At 43.4% G+C, this 22,854-nt stretch overlaps 1 protein-coding gene across 5 annotated transcripts; it reads left to right on the top strand.

Annotated features, from left to right (window-relative positions):
- Positions 1 to 220: 220 nt before the first annotated feature.
- GMEB1 (glucocorticoid modulatory element binding protein 1) lies at positions 221 to 22,151 on the top strand. 5 transcript variants are annotated; one of them, XM_081015754.1, is made up of 11 exons: positions 290 to 327; positions 1,036 to 1,109; positions 5,079 to 5,245; positions 5,744 to 5,829; positions 6,504 to 6,628; positions 9,092 to 9,195; positions 10,615 to 10,769; positions 13,464 to 13,592; positions 15,418 to 15,555; positions 17,910 to 18,032; positions 20,166 to 22,151. In XM_081015754.1, exons 3-11 carry the CDS (start codon positions 5,118 to 5,120, stop codon positions 20,870 to 20,872), a joined length of 1,695 nt encoding a protein of 564 aa, XP_080871880.1. In that variant the 5' UTR covers positions 290 to 327; positions 1,036 to 1,109; positions 5,079 to 5,117; the 3' UTR covers positions 20,873 to 22,151. The 5 variants fall into 5 exon arrangements, with proteins under 5 accessions (XP_080871878.1, XP_080871882.1, XP_080871880.1 ...); XM_081015752.1 differs by lacking the exon at positions 1,036 to 1,109 and having other exon boundaries at positions 221 to 327; XM_081015756.1 differs by lacking the exon at positions 1,036 to 1,109 and having other exon boundaries at positions 221 to 327; positions 5,747 to 5,829.
- Positions 22,152 to 22,854: the final 703 nt, after the last annotated feature.

The following is a 22,854-nucleotide window of genomic DNA, read 5'->3' on the forward strand; positions in this document are numbered from 1 at the left end:
CTGGCGGCCCCGTTGCTGCTGGTGCAGCTGAGAAGCGACTACCGGCTCCCGACCACCCGCCGCCTCGCACCGACCAATTTCCCCAAGGGTTGCAAGCCGAGCCCCACCCGCCTCCGTCCACCTCCCCAACAAAGTTAAATCCGAGCTCCCCCACATTATGGTCGTGGGGAGCAAAAGCACTAATTGCTCGCGGCCCCTTTAAGGCAGGAGGCAGCCGGAAGTGCTGGCGGCCGAGTCGTGGAGACTCCTGCGCATGCTCGCTCCTTCCTTCTACTCACCCTCCCCCCCCCACTGCTTAACAGCCCCGGACTCGGCCGCTCGGAGACGGTAAGGGGGGGAGGGAGCAGAGGGCGACGTTGCTGCCGCCACCGTCGCGCTACGGGAGCCGGGAGGGACCAGGACGGGACGCAGAGTGCGTAGGGACGAGGGAGGGGGGCTGCGCCTAGAGTTGCGCACGGCCACCGCCGCCGTACGTGCCGCCGCCGGGAGAGCGGACGTCGCCGCGCCACTGCGGGAGGAGGGGAGGGGGGAAGGAGGGAGAGAGGGAGGGAGGGGGAAGGAGGAGGAGGCTGCTGGCGCGTCGTCCGCTGGCCTGGAGCGAGAGGGAGGTGGTGGTAGTGGGCGTGGCCGCGGAGAGGCCACACCTCTCCTCCGGGGATCCCCGCCCACTTTCTTTCCCCATCTTGAGGGCCTGTGAGGGGGCTTCGAGGGCAGGGAAAATGGGCGCGGAGCGGAAGCCGCGCTCTAGGGTTTCCCTCAGGCACTTTTGGGGCAGGGGTTTTTAAAATAGTAATAATAATGACGACGACGACGATAATACTGAGCTGAGATGCTCTGGTCAGAGGCGAAGTGACCAATGGTGGGAAAAGGATTACTTCAGCTGCTGAAATTGCCACCTTTTTCTTAAAAAAATAAAATTTAAAAAATTGCTTTCCTGAACTGGACAGCAGTGCCTTTTAGCAGAGTCAAGATATTATTGATATAGCTGCACGTTTGTTTGTTTGTTTGTTTGTTTGTTTATTTATTTATTTTGAGGGAGAAGCTTCATGTCCTGAGGCTCTTAATAAAGAACTAATGTGTCCCTCAAGAAACTGAAACCCCCTAAAAAGGTGAGGAACGCCAGACATGGATAGAATTACGTGTTTAAGTAAAAACATTATAAAGCCCCTCAAAGTTAATAGAATAAAGTTCTGGGAAAGCCTTCTAGCGCTGGGTTTATTATTGATTTATTTATTTCAGTTATAGCAAGGAGCAGCATAAAACAACTGTCCTTCCAAGTACATAATGGAAATACCTCTGCAAATGCATAAAACAGTACAGTGGTACCTCGGGTTACATACGCTTCAGGTTACATACACTTCAGGTTACATACGCTTCAGGTTACAGACTCCGCTAACCCAGAAATAGTGCTTCAGGTTAAGAACTTTGCTTCAGGATGAGAACAGAAATCGTGCTCCGGTGGCGCAGCGGCAGCAGGAGGCCCCATTAGCTAAAGTGGTGCTTCAGGTTAAGAACAGTTTCAGGTTAAGAACAGACCTCCGTAACGAATTAAGTACTTAACCCAAGGTACCACTGTATATGAAACACTCCCACAGAATGTTGTGGCGGCCCCTAACTTAACTTCAAAACATGGTGCTTGGGTAGTTTGTGTTCAAGAGGAAATCTATGAGTTCAAACGGCATCCTTGGACGAGTCTCCCCTTGCTTTAGGTCCTATTCCTTAAATAGTTCTGATGTAATAAGATCTGCAGGGTGGGTGTGTAGGCAAGAAATGGCTTTCATTTGTAAAAGATAAATAATGATTAAAGGGTAGCTGTGATTCCTGGATTAGATATCAATAAAAACCATAAAATGCTCAATTTTATTTTTTTTAATGCCAATGACGTAGTGATGCCAATGGGTGCGAAATTATGCCTCTGATGACCCCAATGTAGACTGCAGTTCTGGTGAATGTGCAATTTATCTTGAAGATATATGCCAGCTGGAATCCCAATCCTTTAAAAGCCTGTTTCCTGGTACCCAGAGTGTTTGTCTCATCATTTCATTATGGCTTCAATTTATGGGCTATATGATTATGGAAAATTGGTGGTGGAAGAAAGCAGGGTTTTTTTCACCTGAAGAAGAGAGGATTGTGAAAGAGCAAACATTAACTGTTAACTGCTTGAAGGAGATGGGAAGGATAAAGGCAGAAATATGATTTCATGGACTATCTCAACATTGAAAGCACACCCTTTACCCATAATAATAAGCAGCTAGGCATTCTGAATTGTCAAACATAGTCAGTGCCTATGAGACTACTTATCATTATTAATTCGAATCAACCTGAAACTGAAGCTGTGGTCTGCTGTATAATTACCTGGATGTAAACACTATTCAGTAGGACTTCTGAGTCTAGGAAGGCTGCAAGTATTGTGATCACTTCAAATCAGTGAACTTTTCTTTTCAGTAAATATGCATAGTACCTTTAATAATTTGTTTACTGAACTTGGTTGTCAACAATTAACTTCCAGATCTACTCCTTCATCCCTGTATCTTAACAGACAAAAGTGCCTAATCTGTGGACTTCATTTCTACAAGATGGGGTGACCACCACTAGCTCAGATCATTTTAAAATTCATTGAGGATGGGTTTATCAACAGCTATGAGGCATGATGGCTATATGCAACTTTCGGCTCAATGGTAGTATGTCTCAAAGTTAAAAAGTATGTTGATAGGGAAGCCCAACAGTAGATGCCTGCTGGCTCATACCCCTTTTGTGGACTTTCCAGAGGTATCTGACGTGGAAATAAGATAACTGACCAAATGGACGGTTTGGCAGACCCCTGAGGGCTATTCCTATGATCATAACGCCAAAAAAACAAAAAGAAAGAAAAAGCTTTGATTTCTGTGTCTTACCAAGCCAAATGAATAATGGAACAGATACTCTTCTATCAATAAGAGCCACATACTACAAAAATTTAATAGGGAGGAACCATAGCTCAGTGTTAGAACTTTGAAAGTAGAAGGTTCCAGGTTTGGGGCCCTGTCACTCCGTTGAAAATAGCTGGTAGCTGGTGAGGTGGGATGGGGAAGGACCCTCTAGCTGGGACCCTGAATAACCACTGCCAGTCAGAGCAAACACTGTTGAGTTAGATGGACAGCTTTTTAAGAATATATATACACTGTACTTTTAAAGCACATTCAAAACCCATTTTCTGCCTCAAAGAATTTTGGGCACTGTAGTTTGTTAATGGTTGCAGGGAATTTGTTCCTTTGAGGATTAAACTACAGTGGCCATAATTATTTGATGGGGGAAATGTGCTTTGAATGTGCTGTCAGTGTATATGGTATGTACTCTGCCTGTGATAATAAACCAAGCTACACAACTCTTTATAGTTATCAGGGACGGTCCCTATTTTTTGTTACCGGTCTCTGTAAAAAATACTGTGTTTGCGTTTTGTAGATGCCTTCTTCAACACAATGCTCATAGTGTTGTCTTCTTCAGGGTCTTTAGAACTGTGTGGGGCAATCCTATAAGTGTCCACTCAGAAATAAGTCCCACTGATTTCTGTGAAACTTCCTCTAAAGTGCATGAAAACTAAGGCAACATGTTGAACAAAGCCTGCCATTTTACACATGATAGGCGCTGAAGTACATTTTGCATTGCAATGTTAATATTGTCAGACAACTGCATTTTGTAATATGAACCATTTGCGGGGGGGAGCCATGTTGGCTTTTAAATGGATGGAGGGTATGCTATTTATTGAAAATGAAGTTAACGGAGCATAGTTTTTAGCAACATGGAATGGCGGTGGTGGGCTTCTGCCCAGACAGCCTGCATCTCCTGTCTTCCCTAGCCTGACTCATGATCACTATAGCAGTAACCTTTTAACATTTCAAACCTGGTTCCTACCTACCTTTCCGCCAAACATGCATTTTAGGGAGCAAGCATTTCTTTATTTTGACTATTTAGCTGTACCATAGCAGAGTTGCTATGCAGCCTGTGACCTGGTAGTGGTCCTGACCCACTAGCTGAAGACCAATGCAGCAGTATTATTAACATTATTATTTTAATATTTAATGCTCATTTTTCAGTTTAAGGTTCCAGGGCGGGTTACAGCACAACACAAGTAATGCAACTTAAAACCAAATAAAAATCACAGATGTACACAAAAATCAAACATTTTGGGGCTTCAATTTTGGACACTGATGTTCGCTTCGGCTGAACCCTTTCAGGTGATTCAGAGAGGGGACAGAGAGAAAGCACAGGCATATATAATCTCTTGAATCTTGAACCACTCAATGGAGTGTCTGTGTTCACTATGCTCTCATTGCCCCATAATATAATTTTGAAGACCTCTGTGGGAGGAATCGTAGGAGTGTTACTTTCTGTCTTTACTCTACGGCACGTGGTATGGCTCACAGCTTGCTCAGACTGTTGCTTAATTAAATAAATCTGATAGAGAAATTCTATGCATGTGTACTCAGAAGTGATTCATGTTGAGTTTAAAGGACTTTACTCCAAAAAAATTGTATGTAGGATTGCAGCCCTTAATCAATGAACTGGTTGAATAAACTTGCTAGTTCTGCAGCAAGATAAAAATTTGGTCCTTCCAGAAGAGGATAGGACTCCTGCATCTTTTATAGCTGTCTTGCAAGCTACACCTGCTGAAATTCATTCTACACAGCTGGCAAAAGTGCAGGCGCCCTGTCTTCTTTTGCATCTGACCATATTCACCAGTTTGAGAGAAAGGGGCATGTCTCTGAATAAGGTGATGAATGCTCTCTGCAGTTTTTAGATTTACTTGTATTAGAAAATATATATAAAAGAAAAAGTAAAAAACTTTGGGCAAGCCAGTGCAGCCAGTAAAGCCTTGGCACTTTTCCCTTCCCAGGACTTCAGTGACCTAAAGATTAACTGAGCAACTCAAATGTGATTTTTATGAGCTGTTGCTACAAGTGGTAGTGCATGTGGTCACTTGTGACATGTTATGGTTGTGCTAGAAAAAATCTCTTTCATTATTTGGCCAGAGATGATAACTTGTTTGTCCTTGCAAAAAACAACAACAACCAAAGTCACCTTCTTATTTCTTGCTACAGCACACTTGTCTTCCATTCTCTTGGACTTCATGTGGGCAAATGGCAAATGCTGAAGTAAGCATCCCTGTAGGGGATGTTGTCGTTGTGCCAACTGAAGGAAATGAAGGGGGAAACCCAGAAGATACCAAAACTCAGGTGATATTACAACTGCAGCCAGTGCCACAAGGGTAAGTTGGCAAGTCATCAGCTAGGCGTGTTTCTGTGATTCTGTGTAAAATTCAGTCTTGGGTGAAGCATTTAGAATTGTTGGGATGTAAGTCTACAGGGTAGACATAAAGGAAGGCAGTTGTGTGCAAGAGAGAATTTCAACTAAATTTTCTAGATCTCATGCCTCCAAAATAGTTCTGAAAATGCGAGGGCAATACCAGTATGTTGTAAGGATGCAATTTTGAGCTTTCATTTCACAGCTGGATAGGGGACATGTATTTGCAGCCCCTCCCCCAGTCTATGATTTAGGGTCTGAGGTTGGGAAGAGGAAGTTAGTTTATAAACTAATTCCATTTTACTTGACTCGCCGAGAAAGGCCTCGGGTGGTGATCTCAGCATTTGAGCAGGCTGATTATGGAGGCAAGTTTTCCTTCAGATTCTCTGGTTTCAAGCTATGCAAAGCTCTAAAATCATTTCTGTGCTTTACATAATGTGCTTACCAGTGGGTACTTTCACAGCAGGGTATATCAAGAGAGCTCTGAGACCAGTACGGCTGTAGTGGCCGTGGAAACGCACACCATACACAAGCTTGAAGAAGGCATTGGTAAGTTTCCTCTGTGGTGATATGATGTATTGACACCATTTCAACAGAGTTGTCATGGAGCATAATTTGCAGCTTTTGTGTACCAAGGTTCTCCTACTCCCATGGCTGGGTGGATATGAAGGTAGGGCCCCAAGAGTAGTAATAAGAGTGCTATGTTGTCCAAAACCAGTTCAAGCAAGGTCTTATACAAGGCGTGATGGTTAATGTAGGCAGAGACTCCATTCAGATATAATGATAAGTCATGGTTATCCATGATCATCCATTACCCCTTTGCATGTAAGGTGAGGAGGGTAGCCTTTACTTCTAGTTAGCATCAAACCATAGCTCGATGTTTTCTTTGAGGACAGCACACTCCAGTTTGTGTGACCATAGCTTGGTGCATTTGGTTAAGTGAGCCAAACACTTGCCTCTCCCTTTAAGGAAGGGGCTGTAGCTCAGTGGTGGGGCATGTACTTTGTGTGCGGAAGGTCTCGGATTCAATCTGTACATCTCCAGGTAAAAGGATATCTGGTAAGCAAGCTGGGGGAAATGTCTGCTTGAGATCTTGGAGTGTTGTTGCTGCTCACTGATGAAGCAGTAGTATGACTTGATACAAGGCAGCAGCATATATTTATATAAATGGCATGTGCTTTCCAGAAGAATGGTCTCTTATTTTCCCCTGCTTCTACCAACAGACCCCAGCACCATCGAAACAAATGAAGAAATTGAGATTGCCTACCCCATCACCTGTGGAGAGAGCAAAGCCATTCTGCTGTGGAAGAAATTTGTTTGCCCAGGAATCAATGTCAAATGTGTCAAGGTAACAGCACAGTAAAGCTGTCCTTGCCAGCTCCCCACCCCTTTTCTGTTGCTTGTTTTTTGACATAACTGTTCTCATTTATTTATTATTTTCTAGTTTCACTGGAATTTCCATAGGAGTATTATTTCAAGTACATGCAGGTCCCACTTTTCAAATGCTCATTATACAGAATTATCTGAATATCAGGAATTAGTACCCAAACCGCACTATACACACTGCAGATTCAGATATCCAAATAGCTGGACCTATGTGTAGTACTGTAAGCAAATAAGCAGCCTTAAGCAAGCTTTATTTTTGTGTGTGTTTTGCTGGTGTGTGACAGCTGTTTCAACAGAAACCATGAGGGAGGGGAGGGGGAGAGATTGGATAAATAAGAAACCATTTTGTTTCCTTCCTTGTTTGCCTTTTGTAATGTTTTGGCAGGTTTTTACAGTTTTCTCCCCATAGATTAGGGTCAAAATTCTGTGGTCGGGAACACATTAGAAATTTCCCCATTGGAATAAATGAAAATCGCCAACTCGTTATGTGGACATCCACCTAACATACTGTGTTTGGATAGTGGGACCTGTGTGTGTGCACATTTCCTAGTGTTAGCACTATCAGTTCAGGAGGCAGAATCTTGCTTGTAGGCTTTCTGGAGGCCACTATAGAAAAAGGATGCTGGACTAGGTGGATTTCTAATCTGACTCAGCAGGATTCTTCTTATGGAACTCCCACTTGGGGCACATGTAAGGGGGTTTGGGAGGTTTGAACCATCTTATTCATTAGCCTCTCTTTTGCCTCCAACCTGTTTACACTGGGCAGTTGGCTTCAGCCAGTAATTGTATGCCCCAGCTTATAGGGAACTGGCAGGGGCCATCTTTCTTGTAGCAGTGTTGGGAAAAGAGAATATGGAATGCTGAAGGTGCTGCATTGGTCACCACTATCCATACATTTTGTGATAAAGCCTTGAAAGACAAATGTGAAAAGTCTGGCATGTAAGTCTCGATGGAGGTAATGGTAAAAGGGGCCCAGTTTATAACCCAACATTAGAGAAAGCACATCACACCAACTAGTCAATGGTGGGAAGTAGATTAAGGTGTGTGAATAGCTGAGCTGGCCCACTTAGCATGCCTGCCACATCTGCTTATTCTATGGTACGCCACAGGGCTGACCAATGGGAACCAGAACACTCAGTCCAATTAATCCAGCGATGGACCCAGTTGCGATTCCAGTGAGACTTGAAATTGCTTCAGTTTGCTGATTCTTCTTTTCCGTTTCCTGTAAGCCAGCCCTGCAGCTTATCAGGGCAGTGGCATAATTGGATCCTGAAGCAAGATTGGATCCTGAAGCAATGGCAGGAGGTGCATATGGAAATGACTTGGCAGGGGAGGCCTCACAACTTCTCTATAACCACACACTTGAGGCAGAATAGGAATGCAGGGTATCTTGACCTCAGTCTTGAAGTAGGAGATGCCGTATTTTGACTCGAGTGTTGGGGCTCACAAGTGAGTTGTGCCCTGGCCTAAGGCAATTCATAGTAGTGTCATTGCCACTGTATTCGTTTCTTGTTGCCTGGCATGTTTTGCTTTGTTTCTGAAGGCAAATAAAAACAGGTGATCAGGTGGAAAGAATGACAGAGCACAAGAGCCCCGCGGGACCAGACCTAAGCCCTGTTTAGCTCAGCATCCTGTTTTCTGCAATGGGCAGCCAGATGCTTCTGGGAAGGCCACAAGTGAAATGCGAGGGCATGATCCCATCCCACTCTCCTACTCTTGTTTCCCAGCAATTGGCATTCAAAGCATTTTCCTCTGATCCTATTAAGCCTGGTGAACCTGGGGATGAAATTTTTGCAGATGCTGTTTGTCATATAGGATGAAGAAAGCGGTATTAAAGATACAGTATCCCGCCCGTTCTCCCTTGTATCTGATCATTGCAGAGAGAAGAGCAGAAAGATGGCCTTGCATCATTTAATATATTAGTGTAAGAGAGGGTACCAAGAGAGAATATAGTACTTTTTTCATGCAGTGCAAGTTAAACTGTGGAACTCGCAGGAGGCAGTGATGGCCACCAGCTTGGATGGCTTTGAAAGATGATTGTACAAATTCATGGAGGACCAGGCTATGAATGGCTACTTGCCATGATGGCTATGCTCTGCCTCCACAATCAGAGGCAGTATGCTTCCGAATACCAGTTGTTGGGGAGGGTGTGCTCAGATCCTGCTTGTGGGTTTCCCACAGGCATCAGGTTGGCCACCGTGAGAGTAGGATGCTGGACTAGATGGGCCACTGGCCTGAGATAGGATACTGGGATAAAGGAAGCCCTGTTGGCCCTTTCTTTCTCTAGATACGAAAACTAAGTTCACTAGTTCCTGGTGTGATTTGATAAATGTCCACCTGTGATTGATGGCGGCTGATGTGCTGACTTGGAGATGGCGTATGAGACAGAGTGTCTCCCATTTACCCTCTTCTTTCTCTTTGTTAGTTCAATGATCAACTTATCAGCCCAAAGCATTTTGTTCATCTGGCTGGCAAATCTACGCTGAAGGACTGGAAGAGAGCCATTCGCCTGGGAGGAATCATGCTGAGGTAATGGCCTTCTGCCACTGTAGCAGCCTTCCACCAAAAGCATAATTTTCTGTGCTGTATTCCTCCCGCCCCCATTTAAGTTCCCATCTTTCATTTGTTGGTTAAAAGTGGTGCTGTGGGTTTGCATGGTGCACTTTGAGATAACAAATGTTTAAGATAGGATTGAATCCTTTTGGCAATTCCATGTTCCCTCAAAGTACGTCTGAAGAGTGTCCTAGGGCAGAAATATGAACAATAAAAACTGAGGGAGTGGCCAATAATTAGCACTTCTTTTCACAGCATGGGCTGTGTTTGGACATGCAGTCCCTATCAATGTCAAATGAACATTTCCTCTGACCATGATACCCTGGACTTGATGTCTACTGAGATTCCAACTACCTTGGCCTCAGTAATGAAGCAAAGAGCAATCGCTCCATGGCAGCTCCCACACACTAGATTAAATCTGGGGTTGATAACAATATCTGTATCAGGATATCAAGGGTACTGTTGCTGCCAAGCCCTTCCTACCAACAGCTGACTTGACGGCAGTGTCCCCTGCCACAAAAGGGGGGTGTTCATGGAGTTGCCATTCTTTCTCACCAATGCCAGTGGTAATTCTGGGTTGGCTCGCTTTGGTGATGAGTCAGAAAGCAGCTAAGTCCCAGAAACAGTCCTTCCTGGACTAAATGTGCGTGTGGAGCGGATAACCATATAAGAGCTTTACCTTTACCTTTTTATTAGAGCTTTTGCTATGGGGTTGTCCCCACAAAATCTGAATTCTTCAACTTTTATAAATCACAGTTATATACCCTGAAAGGTGGGGTAAATATCTATTTGAGAAATAAATACATAAATCTTGCAAATTTGTGATTTGTTTAGTCTGTTTCTTGCAGCTATAAAAGAGGGCAAAGAGCTACGACAGCACAGAAAGGCCTGCTCAGCTTCCCAATTGGCTTCTGAGATTTTGCCCGATGTTGCCCATAAACTTTTCTAACCTTTCTTTGTTAATTAATTAATTGCATGTATATACCACCTTTCCTTCAAGGACTGCAAGGTACTGTACTTGCTTCTCCACCTCCTTTTATCTGTACCACAACTACAACAACCCTGTGACATAGGTTAAATCGAGACAGTGACTAGCCCAGGGTCACCCATGACAGAGTGGGGATTTGAGCCCTGGTCTCTCAGGTCCTATTCCGACACTCTAACCAATACACCACATTGGCGAAAATTACACCGGGTAAAATTTACAAGAAAGAAGCATGCTGAGCAATGAATCCAATACCAAGTTCTGGCATTGTTCTGTGTGATTGCAAAAGTGCCTCTAAAAATGCCTCATGCCAAAAATGCTTCATCTTTTTGCCTTGAGGACTTCAGGCAAGAATTCAAACAGAAGGTTCATTTCCCACGATCTCTTCTTTTTTTCCATTCTCTTTGCAGAAAGATGATGGATTCTGGGCAAATTGACTTCTACCAGCATGACAAGGTTTGCACAAACACCTGTCGCAGCACCAAGTTTGACCTCCTGATCAGCAGTGCCAGGGCACCGGTGCCAGGGCAGCAAAGCCTGGTACAGACTCCCACCTCCGCTGACGGTAGGGAACAGGTGAACAGGAGTAGAATTCATTCCTGCCATGTGGCACTGCTGTCTACCATTTCCCGTCATCCTGTCTTCTCTTAATGAGCTAACGTTAAAACAGTTTTCTTCCTATTCCCTTTCCCCATGAGATTTACTTTGTCGGGAAGGGAACGCAGTAACAGAACAGTAACGTGGGAATGGGGCGAAAGCAGTAGACCTTCTGAATTTCTTATCCTTGGGGAAATCATAATGATTTATATTTTGAGGACCTACCCCCCGCCTCCTCTACCCACTGCTGGATCTCTCTGTTTTTAATGAATTCTGAACTGTTTTTCTCTTATCTTTGAGAAACACTTGACAAATGAATGGGGATTTCCATGGTTCCAGGAAACATTTTTAAAGTGTATAGACAACTGGCAACCTTCTTCTCAGTGTGCTGAATCCTCCCCCTTAATTTTGGTTCTTAAAAATGTGCAGAATGGTGTATTTTACAGCTAATCCATTCAGGCTTTCTTCTGGCAGATTAATACTCTCTGGAGCCTTACCACTGTTGATGCTACAGATGGCAACAATTGTAGCTTCAAAAAGAAAGGAAGAAAAAAGGGGTTGTTGTTTTTTAGAGTGCCACATACAGTACATGGCATGAGTTCCTTTGTAATACAGATTCTAAGAAAGGGTTTTTTTTCCATTTAATTTGCATTCCTTATTTCATACGAACAAGATTATGATATTTCGCCAACCTTTTACTCAACTTTTAGTCATGTTAGTGAGAGAAACTTTTCCATTTCCTCTTTTTTCCTTTTTTTTTTTTTTGCTGCAGTTAGAAGATTAGCTTCAAAGTCTTTATCTGTGGGTGGAACTGAAGCTTTTAAAAAATGCATTAAATCAATCTGATCCTGATTCAATCCGCAGCTGGTACATTTTATGCACAGTACCTGGGTTTATTCATTTTGCATCAAATTTTTTTTTAAAAAAAATGTTTTCACCAACGTAGCCCGAATGCTGTGCCAGTACAAGCTAATTTTTTAAAATAAATCATGCAAATTTGCTTGTAATTCCATATATTTGCTTAATTTACTTTGCTTCTCCTAGTTGTAAAAAGGAGCAAATTGCCAAGCAGAGCAGTGAAGCCCTACCCCTGACCACTGGACATCCTGTTTGGATTACCTGCTGGCTTCTGAAATGTCACCGAATGTTGCCCACACACTTACAAGTGCATCGATATGGACTAGAATCTTGCAAGAAAGAAAGAAAGAAAGATTAGATTCTCAGCATGCAGAACAATTTGCCCGATACTAAATCATGCCATTCTGTTGTGCAGTTGCAAAATGGCACATTACTCATGCCCCTGAGTGTATATCAAAAATGTGAATTGTCTTTCACTTCCACCAAATGTGTAAAATAAAATAAGAATAAGAATAATCAGCTGTCCTGTGATTACATTTCAAATATTTAGCTTGTTTTGCCTATGTGGAGTCAAATACCTTGGTTCCTTTTGAAATGTATTTATTTCATTTTGACTTGTAGCTCATCTCATCTCAAAGGCTTGGGATGGGTAAGAAACAGTATGTTAATCATAAAGCCCCAATTGCCAACCTTTAAACCCATGTCTCTCAAATCCAAACATTACCATAAAACTGTGCGCAAGCCACTTAATATAAGCCTGTAGGCATTATACACACACACACAAATATTTGACTATTTTTCTTATCATAATCCTCCATTGCTTGATGAGCACATAAAAGTTATTTATGCATTTACTGAATTTGTGTACCATCCTTCATCTGTGGACAGTTCACAACGTAAAAATACAAGATAAAAACAAAATACGTAATAAAAACAAGAACAAAACCAAAACAAACCCATAACATCCCACTCCAGCTGTACCTGAGAATCTACTATTTGTTGAAATTCCCTCTGTTCCCATAGATTTACTTTTTCCTTTACACTTTTTGTTAATTCAGTGCCTTGCTCGTTGATGGCGGTGCAACTGAGATCTTGATCCTATTGCATTTTGGGACGTTAGAGCACATCACGGTCCCTTTCTTCCATGAATGGTTGACCATGGCCTGGGCCAAGTGAGCCTTGCCTTCTGTCATCTTTGTCTCATCTCAAGGCCAGAGAAAGATGGTGCCTTCTTCCAGTTGGAAAAGGGAAACACATGTAAAATCACACATGCATAGGTCACCTCCCGGACTGTATGTGAAATATTGGCTTGTGCAACTCAGGCCTGTACATGACGGACTCTACGCATGTAGGTCACGCGAAAAAATTATGCCCATGCGTAAGAACATCCAAAGAGCCCTCAGGCGGGGAGGTGTGCTCACTGAGCATGGGAATATGATCTGGCTTCCCTCATTACACTGTTGCTTCTGGATAAATTTGTTTCCCCCCCTTAACCAGCCCATTATGGCTTCCACATGGAATCTCCCCCCCCAATTGTTTACCCAGAGTGGACATAGTTTAAAAGACAATTACACCCGCTCAGTATCTGCATGGCTGATGCTTGGAATATACAACATGGGTTTTGTGGTTTTGTCAGCTGCTGTCGTTATTGATCTTTAAACTGGCCCTTGGTTTTTTTACTTTGCTTAGTTCAATCCATGTATTACGAATCAGGGTGGCCGTGTGTGTGTGTGTGTGTGTAGGGGGAAGCTACAGTGGCAGCCTGGGCAGTGAAGCATCTTCAATTGTATCCTCCCTTCTGCAGGAAGCATCACTCAAATTACAGTGTCTGAGGAGAGTGTGGAGGAAGGGATTGAATGGAACCGTGCTCTGACAGCAGCAGTCACCATGGCAACTGAGGAGGGAATCAAGAAGGACCCAGAGGAGATTTCAGGTATGTCTCTGCTGTTTGCCTGAATGGCTTAGCAGCCCACCTACCTGGCTCCCCCTCCCCATCTTCAGGCAGCAAAATGCTGCAAAGAGCTATGTTTGTAATTTTATTTATTTAAAACATATCTCACCTTTTCTCCAGAGAAATCAAGGTGACTAACAACAAATTTTATAAAACCGTAAATTATCAAATTCAAAACCTCTTTTTTACAACTGAACACTAAAACACAAAGTTGATATTAGTGATTTTTTTTGCAAGGGGGCAGGACATTTCACCCATATTTTAAAAATCGAATTTGCGTGTAAAACTCCACACTTCACTTCAAAACCCATGGGGCTCCCCCTCCCCATATTCAACATTTGAATTTCCAAAATTCTGATTTGAATATTGAGTTGTTAAGTGAGTTTTTCACAGGTGGGGTCTGATGGATAGGATGGTGAGCTGTGTAAGATCATTTTATGGTAAACATGGAGAGGGGTTTTTTTGGAAGGGAGGAAGTGGGGTTAGCAGAGAGCTGACCTGAAGATCATTCTCATGGCCGTAGATCAGGGATGGAGAACCCACGGCCCTCCAGATGGTCCTGGATTCCAGCCCCAGCCAATGTGGCCAGTGGCCAAGCATGATGGGAATTGTAGTCCAGGAACATCTGGAAGGCCAAAGATTCCCCAACCCTGTTGTAGATGGTGACGTATCAATTGGACACTATTTCAATTATTGGCTGGTTCATACAGGCATGCACATTGCTCAGCAGTGTCTCCTTGCTTGATGGCTTGTACCTAAATGTGTGAACTGCCTGAAGTACTGAGTTTGAAAAATCTGCCCCCCTCCCCTTTCGGAAACTGAGGCGCCATATGCTAATTGGTGCTAAAATTTGGAAAGCTCTGCTTTCGATCTTGGTGACTGTTTAATTGTGCAAATCATCAATTGTTTTTTCAGTCCTCACTGGCTGCTCCTCCTAACAGCTAGTATTCAGTGGCATACTGGCTCTGCAACTAGAGGCGCCATTGACAGTCTTATCCTCCATGAATTTCTTTAATCCAGGCTGGAGGTCCAAAACAACAGGCTGGCGAAGGCTGATCTAATCCTTCCAAGTCCAGCACAGTCCATGTGTAATGCCCTGTGATTTGGTATTTCTAAGAATATCCAATGCCTCCACCACAAGGATGGCTTCAGTTGTCTTATTTAGAACATACTGTTCAAGCAACAAAAAGAACCCAGATTTGCATATATTGCTTTACTTGAAATATATGCTGCTTTTCAACCTGACAGTGTGTCCAAGATGGGTGAGAATGAAAGAAAACGGACACACAGCAAGATGAACAGATTTTGGGAGGCTGGTGAAGACACGTGGGAGGAATGCAGATATAAAATGCCCACTTCCAAGTGCTCAGATATTAATGGTGCTGCTTTAGCTGCTACAATTGCTGTTCTTTAAAGGCTTTGCAATGATTTGGGGGCAGGGTGTGATGGGATGTAAAACAAACTTCTAGAAGTCATGAAATGTAGCTTTTATAGCAATATGGAATTCCCTAGAACTGCTCTCTATATTCAGAGTTGAATTTGATTATTATTTTTTGCAAGGTGAGTGCCCTGATGGCTAGTTTTACAGCACAGTTCTATGCAAGCCTATTCATGACTAAGCCCCATTAAATTTAGCAGCACGTGCTTCCATGGAAATGTGTGCAGCTTTGCAGCCTTAGAAGCCAGTTTCCAGAGATGCCTCCTGCTATACAGTGTTTTGCTGGTCTTGGCATGATTGCCAGTATAGCTTTGCAGTCTAATTGCCAACTGATCCTTCCTTCCAAATCTTTCTCTTCCCTTGTGCCAGAGGACACACTGATGTTCTGGAAAGGAATCGCTGATGTGGGGTTAATGGAAGAAGTTGTCTGCAACATTCAGAAGGAGATAGAAGAGGTGCTGAGAGGTGTTCAGCAGAGGCTTGGCCAGTCACCCTTCCAGGTTACCGGTGGGTAGGAGGTCAGCAGTCTCCATGTCAATATGAAATGACTACCAGTGGGATAGACTTTCATGCTCTTTTTATCTTTGTGACGTGTAGCTGTGCACTGTATTTAATAAGTCATTTTATAATCCTCCCTTCAGTAACAGGACTCCCAGGGCAGTGTATGGTTTGAAACTTAAGAATTTTCTAAAATAAATAAAAGTAGCCCCCCAAATGAGTTTTATTCACTCACAGTACATTCATTCTAGTCACACCCATTCATTTCAGTAGGTCTGCTCTGAGTATGATTAACATTCCGTACAACCCTTGAAAATTGCAGAAGCCACAGCAAAACTCACTAAAATCCAGAATGGCTGTAAAACAATACTAATGTTGCGATCCCATAAACCCCCCTAGTGGGGAACTGAATGGGGCTTAGTTCTCGGCAGACATGCATAGTACTGTGTTGTTACCAGCCATAAAACATATTGGAATGGCCAAGCAAATAAAAGTAAATATAGTCTTCACCTTATGCCCAAAACACATCAACATCAATGCCAAGCGAGCTTGTCTGGGAAGTGCCATGACCAGGTATTGACTACTTGGGGTGGGGAAAATAATTACTTTAGAATATTTATATTCTTCTTTTCAACAAAAAAAGTTATCTCAAGTGGTTTCCATAGTAAAACAGGGTAACAAGCAAACACATTCTGTTTCCTAAATCATTTCCCCCCTAAAGCTACTAGAATACTCTATGCAGTTCATAAGAGTCTTGTAGGCGGAATCGGGAAGGTGGGCATAAGCAGCTCTTGGCTTTCAGACCTCTTGGTGAAGGCCATTGGAGGTTTGGGGGTCAGTGATGTAAAAGTCCTCTCTCTGTCCTTCTAGTTGCTGTGGTTGCCTTTTCAGGGCTACATTAGCCATAAGAGAAAAGTCTCCAGTACAATACAGTAATCAGTTGGCTTGATGGATTATTGTGTTTTATCCTACTGTTCCATAAGGGAGCTCAGGGTGGCATACATGTTTCTCCTGCTTCTGTTTTATCCTTGCAAAGAGCTAGGTTAGACACACACAGAAAGAGAACGCGCATGCTAAATGTAACTGATTTCTTTGTCGCTAACACACAGTATGCGAACCAGCATGCATAAAAATGTAACATGGGGATTTGCTTTGAGATGCCTGGGTTTTGTTTTGTTTATTATTATTTTAATTAAAACGATTTCTTTCCCCAGTGAAACTTCCACAGCAGTTTACATAATAGCAATAAAGTCAATTCAACCAGTCCCTGCCCACGGGTATACATAACACAAAAGGAAAAAGAGATGAGGAGGGAAGAGAAAACAAGCTCTAATTCAATAATAGTTCTTACAATGACCAAATGAAACAGAACAGGAGCTTTTCTGTGCCAACTGATAAGGGTACTGTGCAGGATTTTCTTTTATAGGTTGCAGTTCTAAACTAGGGAACACAGTGGGAGTTACTTCTGAGTAAACCTATACAGTGGTACCTTGGTTCTCAAACTCAATCCGCTCTGGAAGTCTGTTTGACTTCAAAAAGGTTTGGCTGATTGATTGGCCCTGGAAACAATGCCGACAGCCAAAACAGACTCAGCTTCTGAAAAACGTTCGCAAACCAGAACACTTACTTCTGGGTTTATGGCGTTTGAGAGCCGAATTGTTTGTCAACTAAGCCATTCGGGAACCAAGGTTCCACTGTATCAGATTGTGCTGTAAATGGGCCAGATGTGGATGGGATGCATGGATGGTTGAAATAGCTCTCGCTTGCATTTGCATAAGCATGCCACTGACTTGCAGTCAAACAACAGTGGGATATATGATTGCCCTCGTATCCCTTTTGTGGGCTTCCCATTGTCATCTGGCTGGCCACTGTGGAAAACAAATTGCTAGAGTAGATAGGCCTTTAGTTGATTCAGCAGGACTCTTCTGACGCTCTTAAGGAGACTTCTGGCCTAATCCTCAAAGGCCTAGTTTCTGCTTTTAATCAAACATCCAAGGATCTCACTGCCAATGTTAAATGCCAGCAGAGATGCTTGGACATCCCAAAACAACAGTTATCCATGTGCGGTTCTTGAGAGAGGAACTGTCAAGAGGAACATTTCATGGCTTTTGATTTTGATTTACTTCTGACCCATTGCACTGTATTAATTTATTAATATTCAAAATGAAGATGATGTAAACTACCCATACATAAGATGATGTAAACTACTTCATTCAAGATCACTTGTGTTAGCTGCAGAAGCATTAGGTAATGCAGTACTGGCGAAGAGGTTCAAGCTCTTTGTGATGAGGTGCTCTCTTTCTGTCTGGATGTTGGATTCCGTTTAGAAAACTAGACAATAACCCATGGAAGTTTTTCTGTAGATGCTGCTGTCCTAAATAATGTTGCTCACACTTTTGGCCTGATGGACACTGTCAAGAGAGTGCTGGACAACAGGAAGAGTCAAACGGAGCAGGGAGAAGAACAGGTTCTTTATACTCTGGCAGGTATGTTAATGACTGGGAGCACATTTCTTGGGATGTTCTAAATCTATCATCTCACTGTGCAATAAATGTGCTTTTGTTGTTCATTTCGCCTCACAGCCTAGTCAACCTTTCTCAAGACTGCCCTTCTTCTGCTAAAGTATTCGGATTCCCGGATTCCGTTGCTGCCGCCAATGTTCTCCAATGCCTGTATCATTTTGTAAACTTGATTTTTTTCCTTTTCAAATATTCTGTGAGGACAGTGTGCTTCCCTGCTATACAGTTTTGGCCCAGGAGTGCTATTTTTAGCCTTGTCATTTTTAAAAAACAACAACAACTTGCATTTGCAAGACAGCCCTCTCCTTTCTTCTTGAAGCAATGCCCCAGTAGTCGTTGTAGTGGTAGAAGTAGCCCCCGCTACAGTAAGGTATGGAGCAAGGCTGTAGCCTTTTACAGGAAGAGCCGTATCTTAGTGGTAGAACACATGCTCCGCATGCAAAAAAAAATTTCCAGGTTCAATCTTTGGCAGCTTCGGTAAATGCTCAGGTAGCAGGTGTTGGGAAAGTCACAATGGACAATACTGAGTCAAATGAACCAATGATCCGACTTTGTATAGGGCAGTTCCGTAGGTCCAGAAGGACCCAGGATTTAGGCTTCCTACAGTAGGAGGTCCTGGCAGTGAATTGGCTCAAAATAGTCAACATCTATTGCCATTCTGAGTCACTGCCTTTCTTACTATATTTCCAACAATCATTTTTTAAAAAATGCAAATAGCAGTCATGGGAGATGCTGAGCAGGGTCTGGATTGTGGGGAGTTTTTAAACATTTTCCCTTTTATGGTTACTATCTATCTATCTATCTATCTATCTATCCATCTATCTATCTTCTATCTATCTTCTATCTATCTTACCTGCTCTTTGCATTTGGAAGAAAGTTCCCTTTGATGCCAATGGTGGCTTCCCTTGCTATTTAAATAGAAGTTAGAGGACTTTTGTTGTTACTGTGACTCCCTTTCCTTGGTCCCTAAAGTCCTGACACAGTAACACCCACACACAGAGAGGATAATATGGGTAGGGTGTTTCCAGCTATCCTACCCCTTGCCTTCAGAAGTTTACAAGCCTGTTCTAGGAGAGAGATTGTGAGCAACATCATAGGAGGAGCTTTTCTCAGACCAAGCTCACTTATTATTTTGGCTTTCGGATGTTATTAATATACTTTTGCTATATTTACAATGCTAAAATGTTGGTGGGGGTTGTATGTTGTTATATTTGATTGTCTTGTTGTTGTATCATGTTATTAAAATATTGTTCCTGTATGGTTTGATTTTGAAATGCATTCCTGTTTTCTTTGTCATGAGCTAATTTGGGCATGGTTTCTTTCCTTCTTTTTTGTTTGTTTGTAGAAAAGCAACATACACAATTGCAAACAAAAGAGTACTGGCATTCTTAAAATGTGCATTTTAATTGCATTCATACCTAGATTTTCCATAAGTTAAAGCACTGTTTCTCTACCTAATACCGTTGATTATGTTTTGGCATGTGTGCATATGTGTGTTCCACTTCCTTTGATAACTATTGTGTACAGTGACTTTTTAAATTTAAGATTATTGGTAGGGTTAGTATTAGCTGTGTATGGATTTCCATTTCTTGCCAGAAGGTATGAATTGCATACCAATGCTCTGGATTTCTGTACACAAGTATGATAGCCTCTTCCCACAGTTTTCTAATGTTTGAGGACACTTTTGATGGCTTAAATACATGTTGTAGGCTTGAATATTTAACACATGATGCATCTTTCATTCGAATAGCTTGTTGCCTGCCCTCCATAGCTTTGCTCTTGGGAGGTTAGTATTTAGGGAGGGAGATTCTTGGCTGTCATTTCCCCCCTTCCACCCCCTTCCCATTTTTGTTCCCTGAAAGAATTGGATTCGTCTGCAGAGACAATCTGTTCCGCCCACCTTTCCATCCTTTTGATGGGGAGCAGCAGAAGTGGCTGAAAACTCTTTCCCTGCCAAGAAGCTGCTTTGCTACTCTTGCGAAAATAATCTGTTTTTCTCACTCCCCCCCTCCCTTTTGGCGTTTTGAGGAGCCCCTGTATTCTTGGCAGCTTCTCAAAGGTTTCTCCCGCTTGACTGTGTAACTTAATTTTTCCTTGCAGACCTGGACCGCCAGCTGGAGGAGCAGAAGAAGTTTGCCAGGGATCAGAAGCTAAAGTCCCAGACTGTTCAGAACGTGGTCCTCATGCCTGTCAGCACTCCCAAGCCGCCTAAGAGGCCCCGGCTGCAGCGTCCAGCCTCGGCCACTGTCCTGAGCCCTTCCGCCCCCATCCAGCAGCCTCAGTTCACAGTGATTTCGCCCATCACCATTGCACCCATGGGGCAGCAGTTCTCTGTGAGCAACATTCCAATGGCAACCATCAGCCAGGGCTCCAGCCCAGTGACTGTCCATACTTTGCCGCCAGGCTCACAGCTGTTCCGCTACGCCACAATGGTCTCTTCTTCCAAGACCAGCTCCTCCGACACGGTGACCCTTCACCCGTCTTCCAGCTTGGCCCTGCTGAGTTCAGCTGCCATGCAGGACAGCAGCACCCTTGCCAATGTGGCCACCGTGGTGAATCCTGTGGAACTGGTGGCCATGGAGTCTGGCCTGACCTCTACCCTCCAGGCTGTCGAGGGCACTTCAGACGAGGGACAGACCATCATAGAAATAGACCCAGCACCTGATCCGGAAGCTGAGTCAGAGGAATCCGGGGCTAAAGCTGTGATTCTGGGAACAGAACTGAGGACTGAGGAGAAGGTGGTGGCTGAGGTCGATGAGCACCAGCATCAGGTCCACAACGTAGAGATTGTGGTCTTGGAGGACTAGCCAAGAAGCCAGATTGTAATGTTGCTTTGGGGTTCATCGATTGTTTATTTGTTTTGCCTCCCTTTTTTCTTTTTCTTTTTTACAGCCTTTCAGGTAAGTTCCCATAGGATATTAAAGGATAACAAAGATTTTCACATGGGAGAGAGCAGCGTCCATTCTTACTGAAGGGGGAAGGGAAAGGAAACTTATTATCCTGCCTAATCCTAAGCACTCCCACAGAAGGGAAACAAGCCCCTGCTGTTACCGAGATCGCACAGCATGTGATTACAGCCCATAGACCCAGTTTTGAAAAAGACACTTTGTCTACACCTTGTTTACACCTCAATTGTTTTGTCTTAGAAATTAATGAAGCTGGGTACCCGAAATGCATCTGACTAGTGGATGAGAGTGATTGTGGGGAAATGGGATCCTTACTTATTCCTCAGCTCTCGACCACCGTAAGAAATGACATTCTGTGTTACCTTATTTTGATTTTTGCAGAGAGGGGGAGAAAAAGAAATTGCAACCCCCCACCGCATCCCGATTTGAGAGACCACAGTCCCCTTCACTCAGATGCTGACGTTTTTTGTTTAATTGTCTTCTGCAGCAGCTCACACCCTTGAACTGTTTTTGTGGCTCCTAGAACTGGATTCTCAGCTCTCCTTTTTCAAACCTTCCCTGGTGGCTTTTATTTTCAATAGGTGCAGTTACGAGACTTTCAAGAATTGCTTAAACCTTGCACGCACACGCACACACAAATCAGACATAGCTCCCAAGCACCACCTGCCCTTTTGAGTATTGGATTGTCGTCCTGGATGTATCAAATGTGGGTTGTGCTGTTGCTGTGGGCTCAGCAGGCCAAGTATACCTGCTGCCTACTCTGTATGCTGGGAACCATACCAAGCTTACTAGATAAATATATATATATATACGTGTGTGTGTGTGTGTGTGTGTGTGTGTGTGTATGCATGTTTGGTGTTCCTAACACTTTGAGAAATAGGTCAACAGAATTCTAGCCTGGCACATCACTTCAGCAATGTGACTGCCTGGTCTCTCTCTCCCTCCCTCCCTCTCTCTTGTTTCCTTAAGGAAAGGGGAAGGAGTGAAAAGCGATTTTTTTTCTCCTTCCCACTTGGTTCATTTCTCAAAAATTGGAAAAATGAGAAGACTTTGGGGGAATCTGTTCGACAGAAATTTCTAAAGACGGCAGTAAGAATACAATACTTTGGGGCATGGGTGGAGTGCCATTTGTTTTTTTGTTTGTTCATTTTTTGCATTAAAAATTAAAACAGAAAACAAAGGCTAACTGGATTATTATGGTTATATCAGGTTCTTCCTCTCTCACCCATTTATCATAGAGCAACCCCATGGAGTAGATTAGGCTGTGGGTGTAACTCGCCTAAGATCACTCAGTGCCTTCCATTGAGTGTAGGGCTATCGTATTCTAACCATGACACCATACTGATACTCAGTTAATGGATATGTAGACTGGGTTGTATCCAGTGCTGTTTTTCTAGAAAAAGAGGTGCCGGAACGCACCATGAACACCTCCCTCTCATTCTCCTGGAATGGCAGTGGCTCCTACCTGAGAGGTGCCGGAACTGAGTTATGGATGGGGGAAAAAGCCTCCAACTAAGCTCAGATCAGAGTAGACCCTTTGTGCCTGTTGATTTCAGTAGCTCTATTCTGAGTGGGACTTAACATTGGAGACACCACACCGTTTATGGAACACTTCCAATTGGACTGGCAATGCCATGTCTTTCCCTTCACCTCTGCAGTCAGAGAGCAACTATTACCTCTCCATGTTAAAGATTGGCTTGCCTAAGGCCACCGCATAAGCTCACGGCAGGCAGGGATATATTCATGCTGATTTGCAGCTCCACCTCTTAGACATGCACCATGGCAACTTTCTGTGGTTCCTGCTGCACAAGCGCAACTTGAGTCAGCTATCCACTGCTAATCTCAGTAATCTATGGATATTTGCTTTTGCACTCAAGTGTGAA

This window comes from Podarcis pityusensis (assembly GCF_964106645.2).
Source record: "Podarcis pityusensis genome assembly, chromosome: 8".
Taxonomy (NCBI): Eukaryota; Metazoa; Chordata; class Lepidosauria; order Squamata; family Lacertidae; genus Podarcis; species Podarcis pityusensis.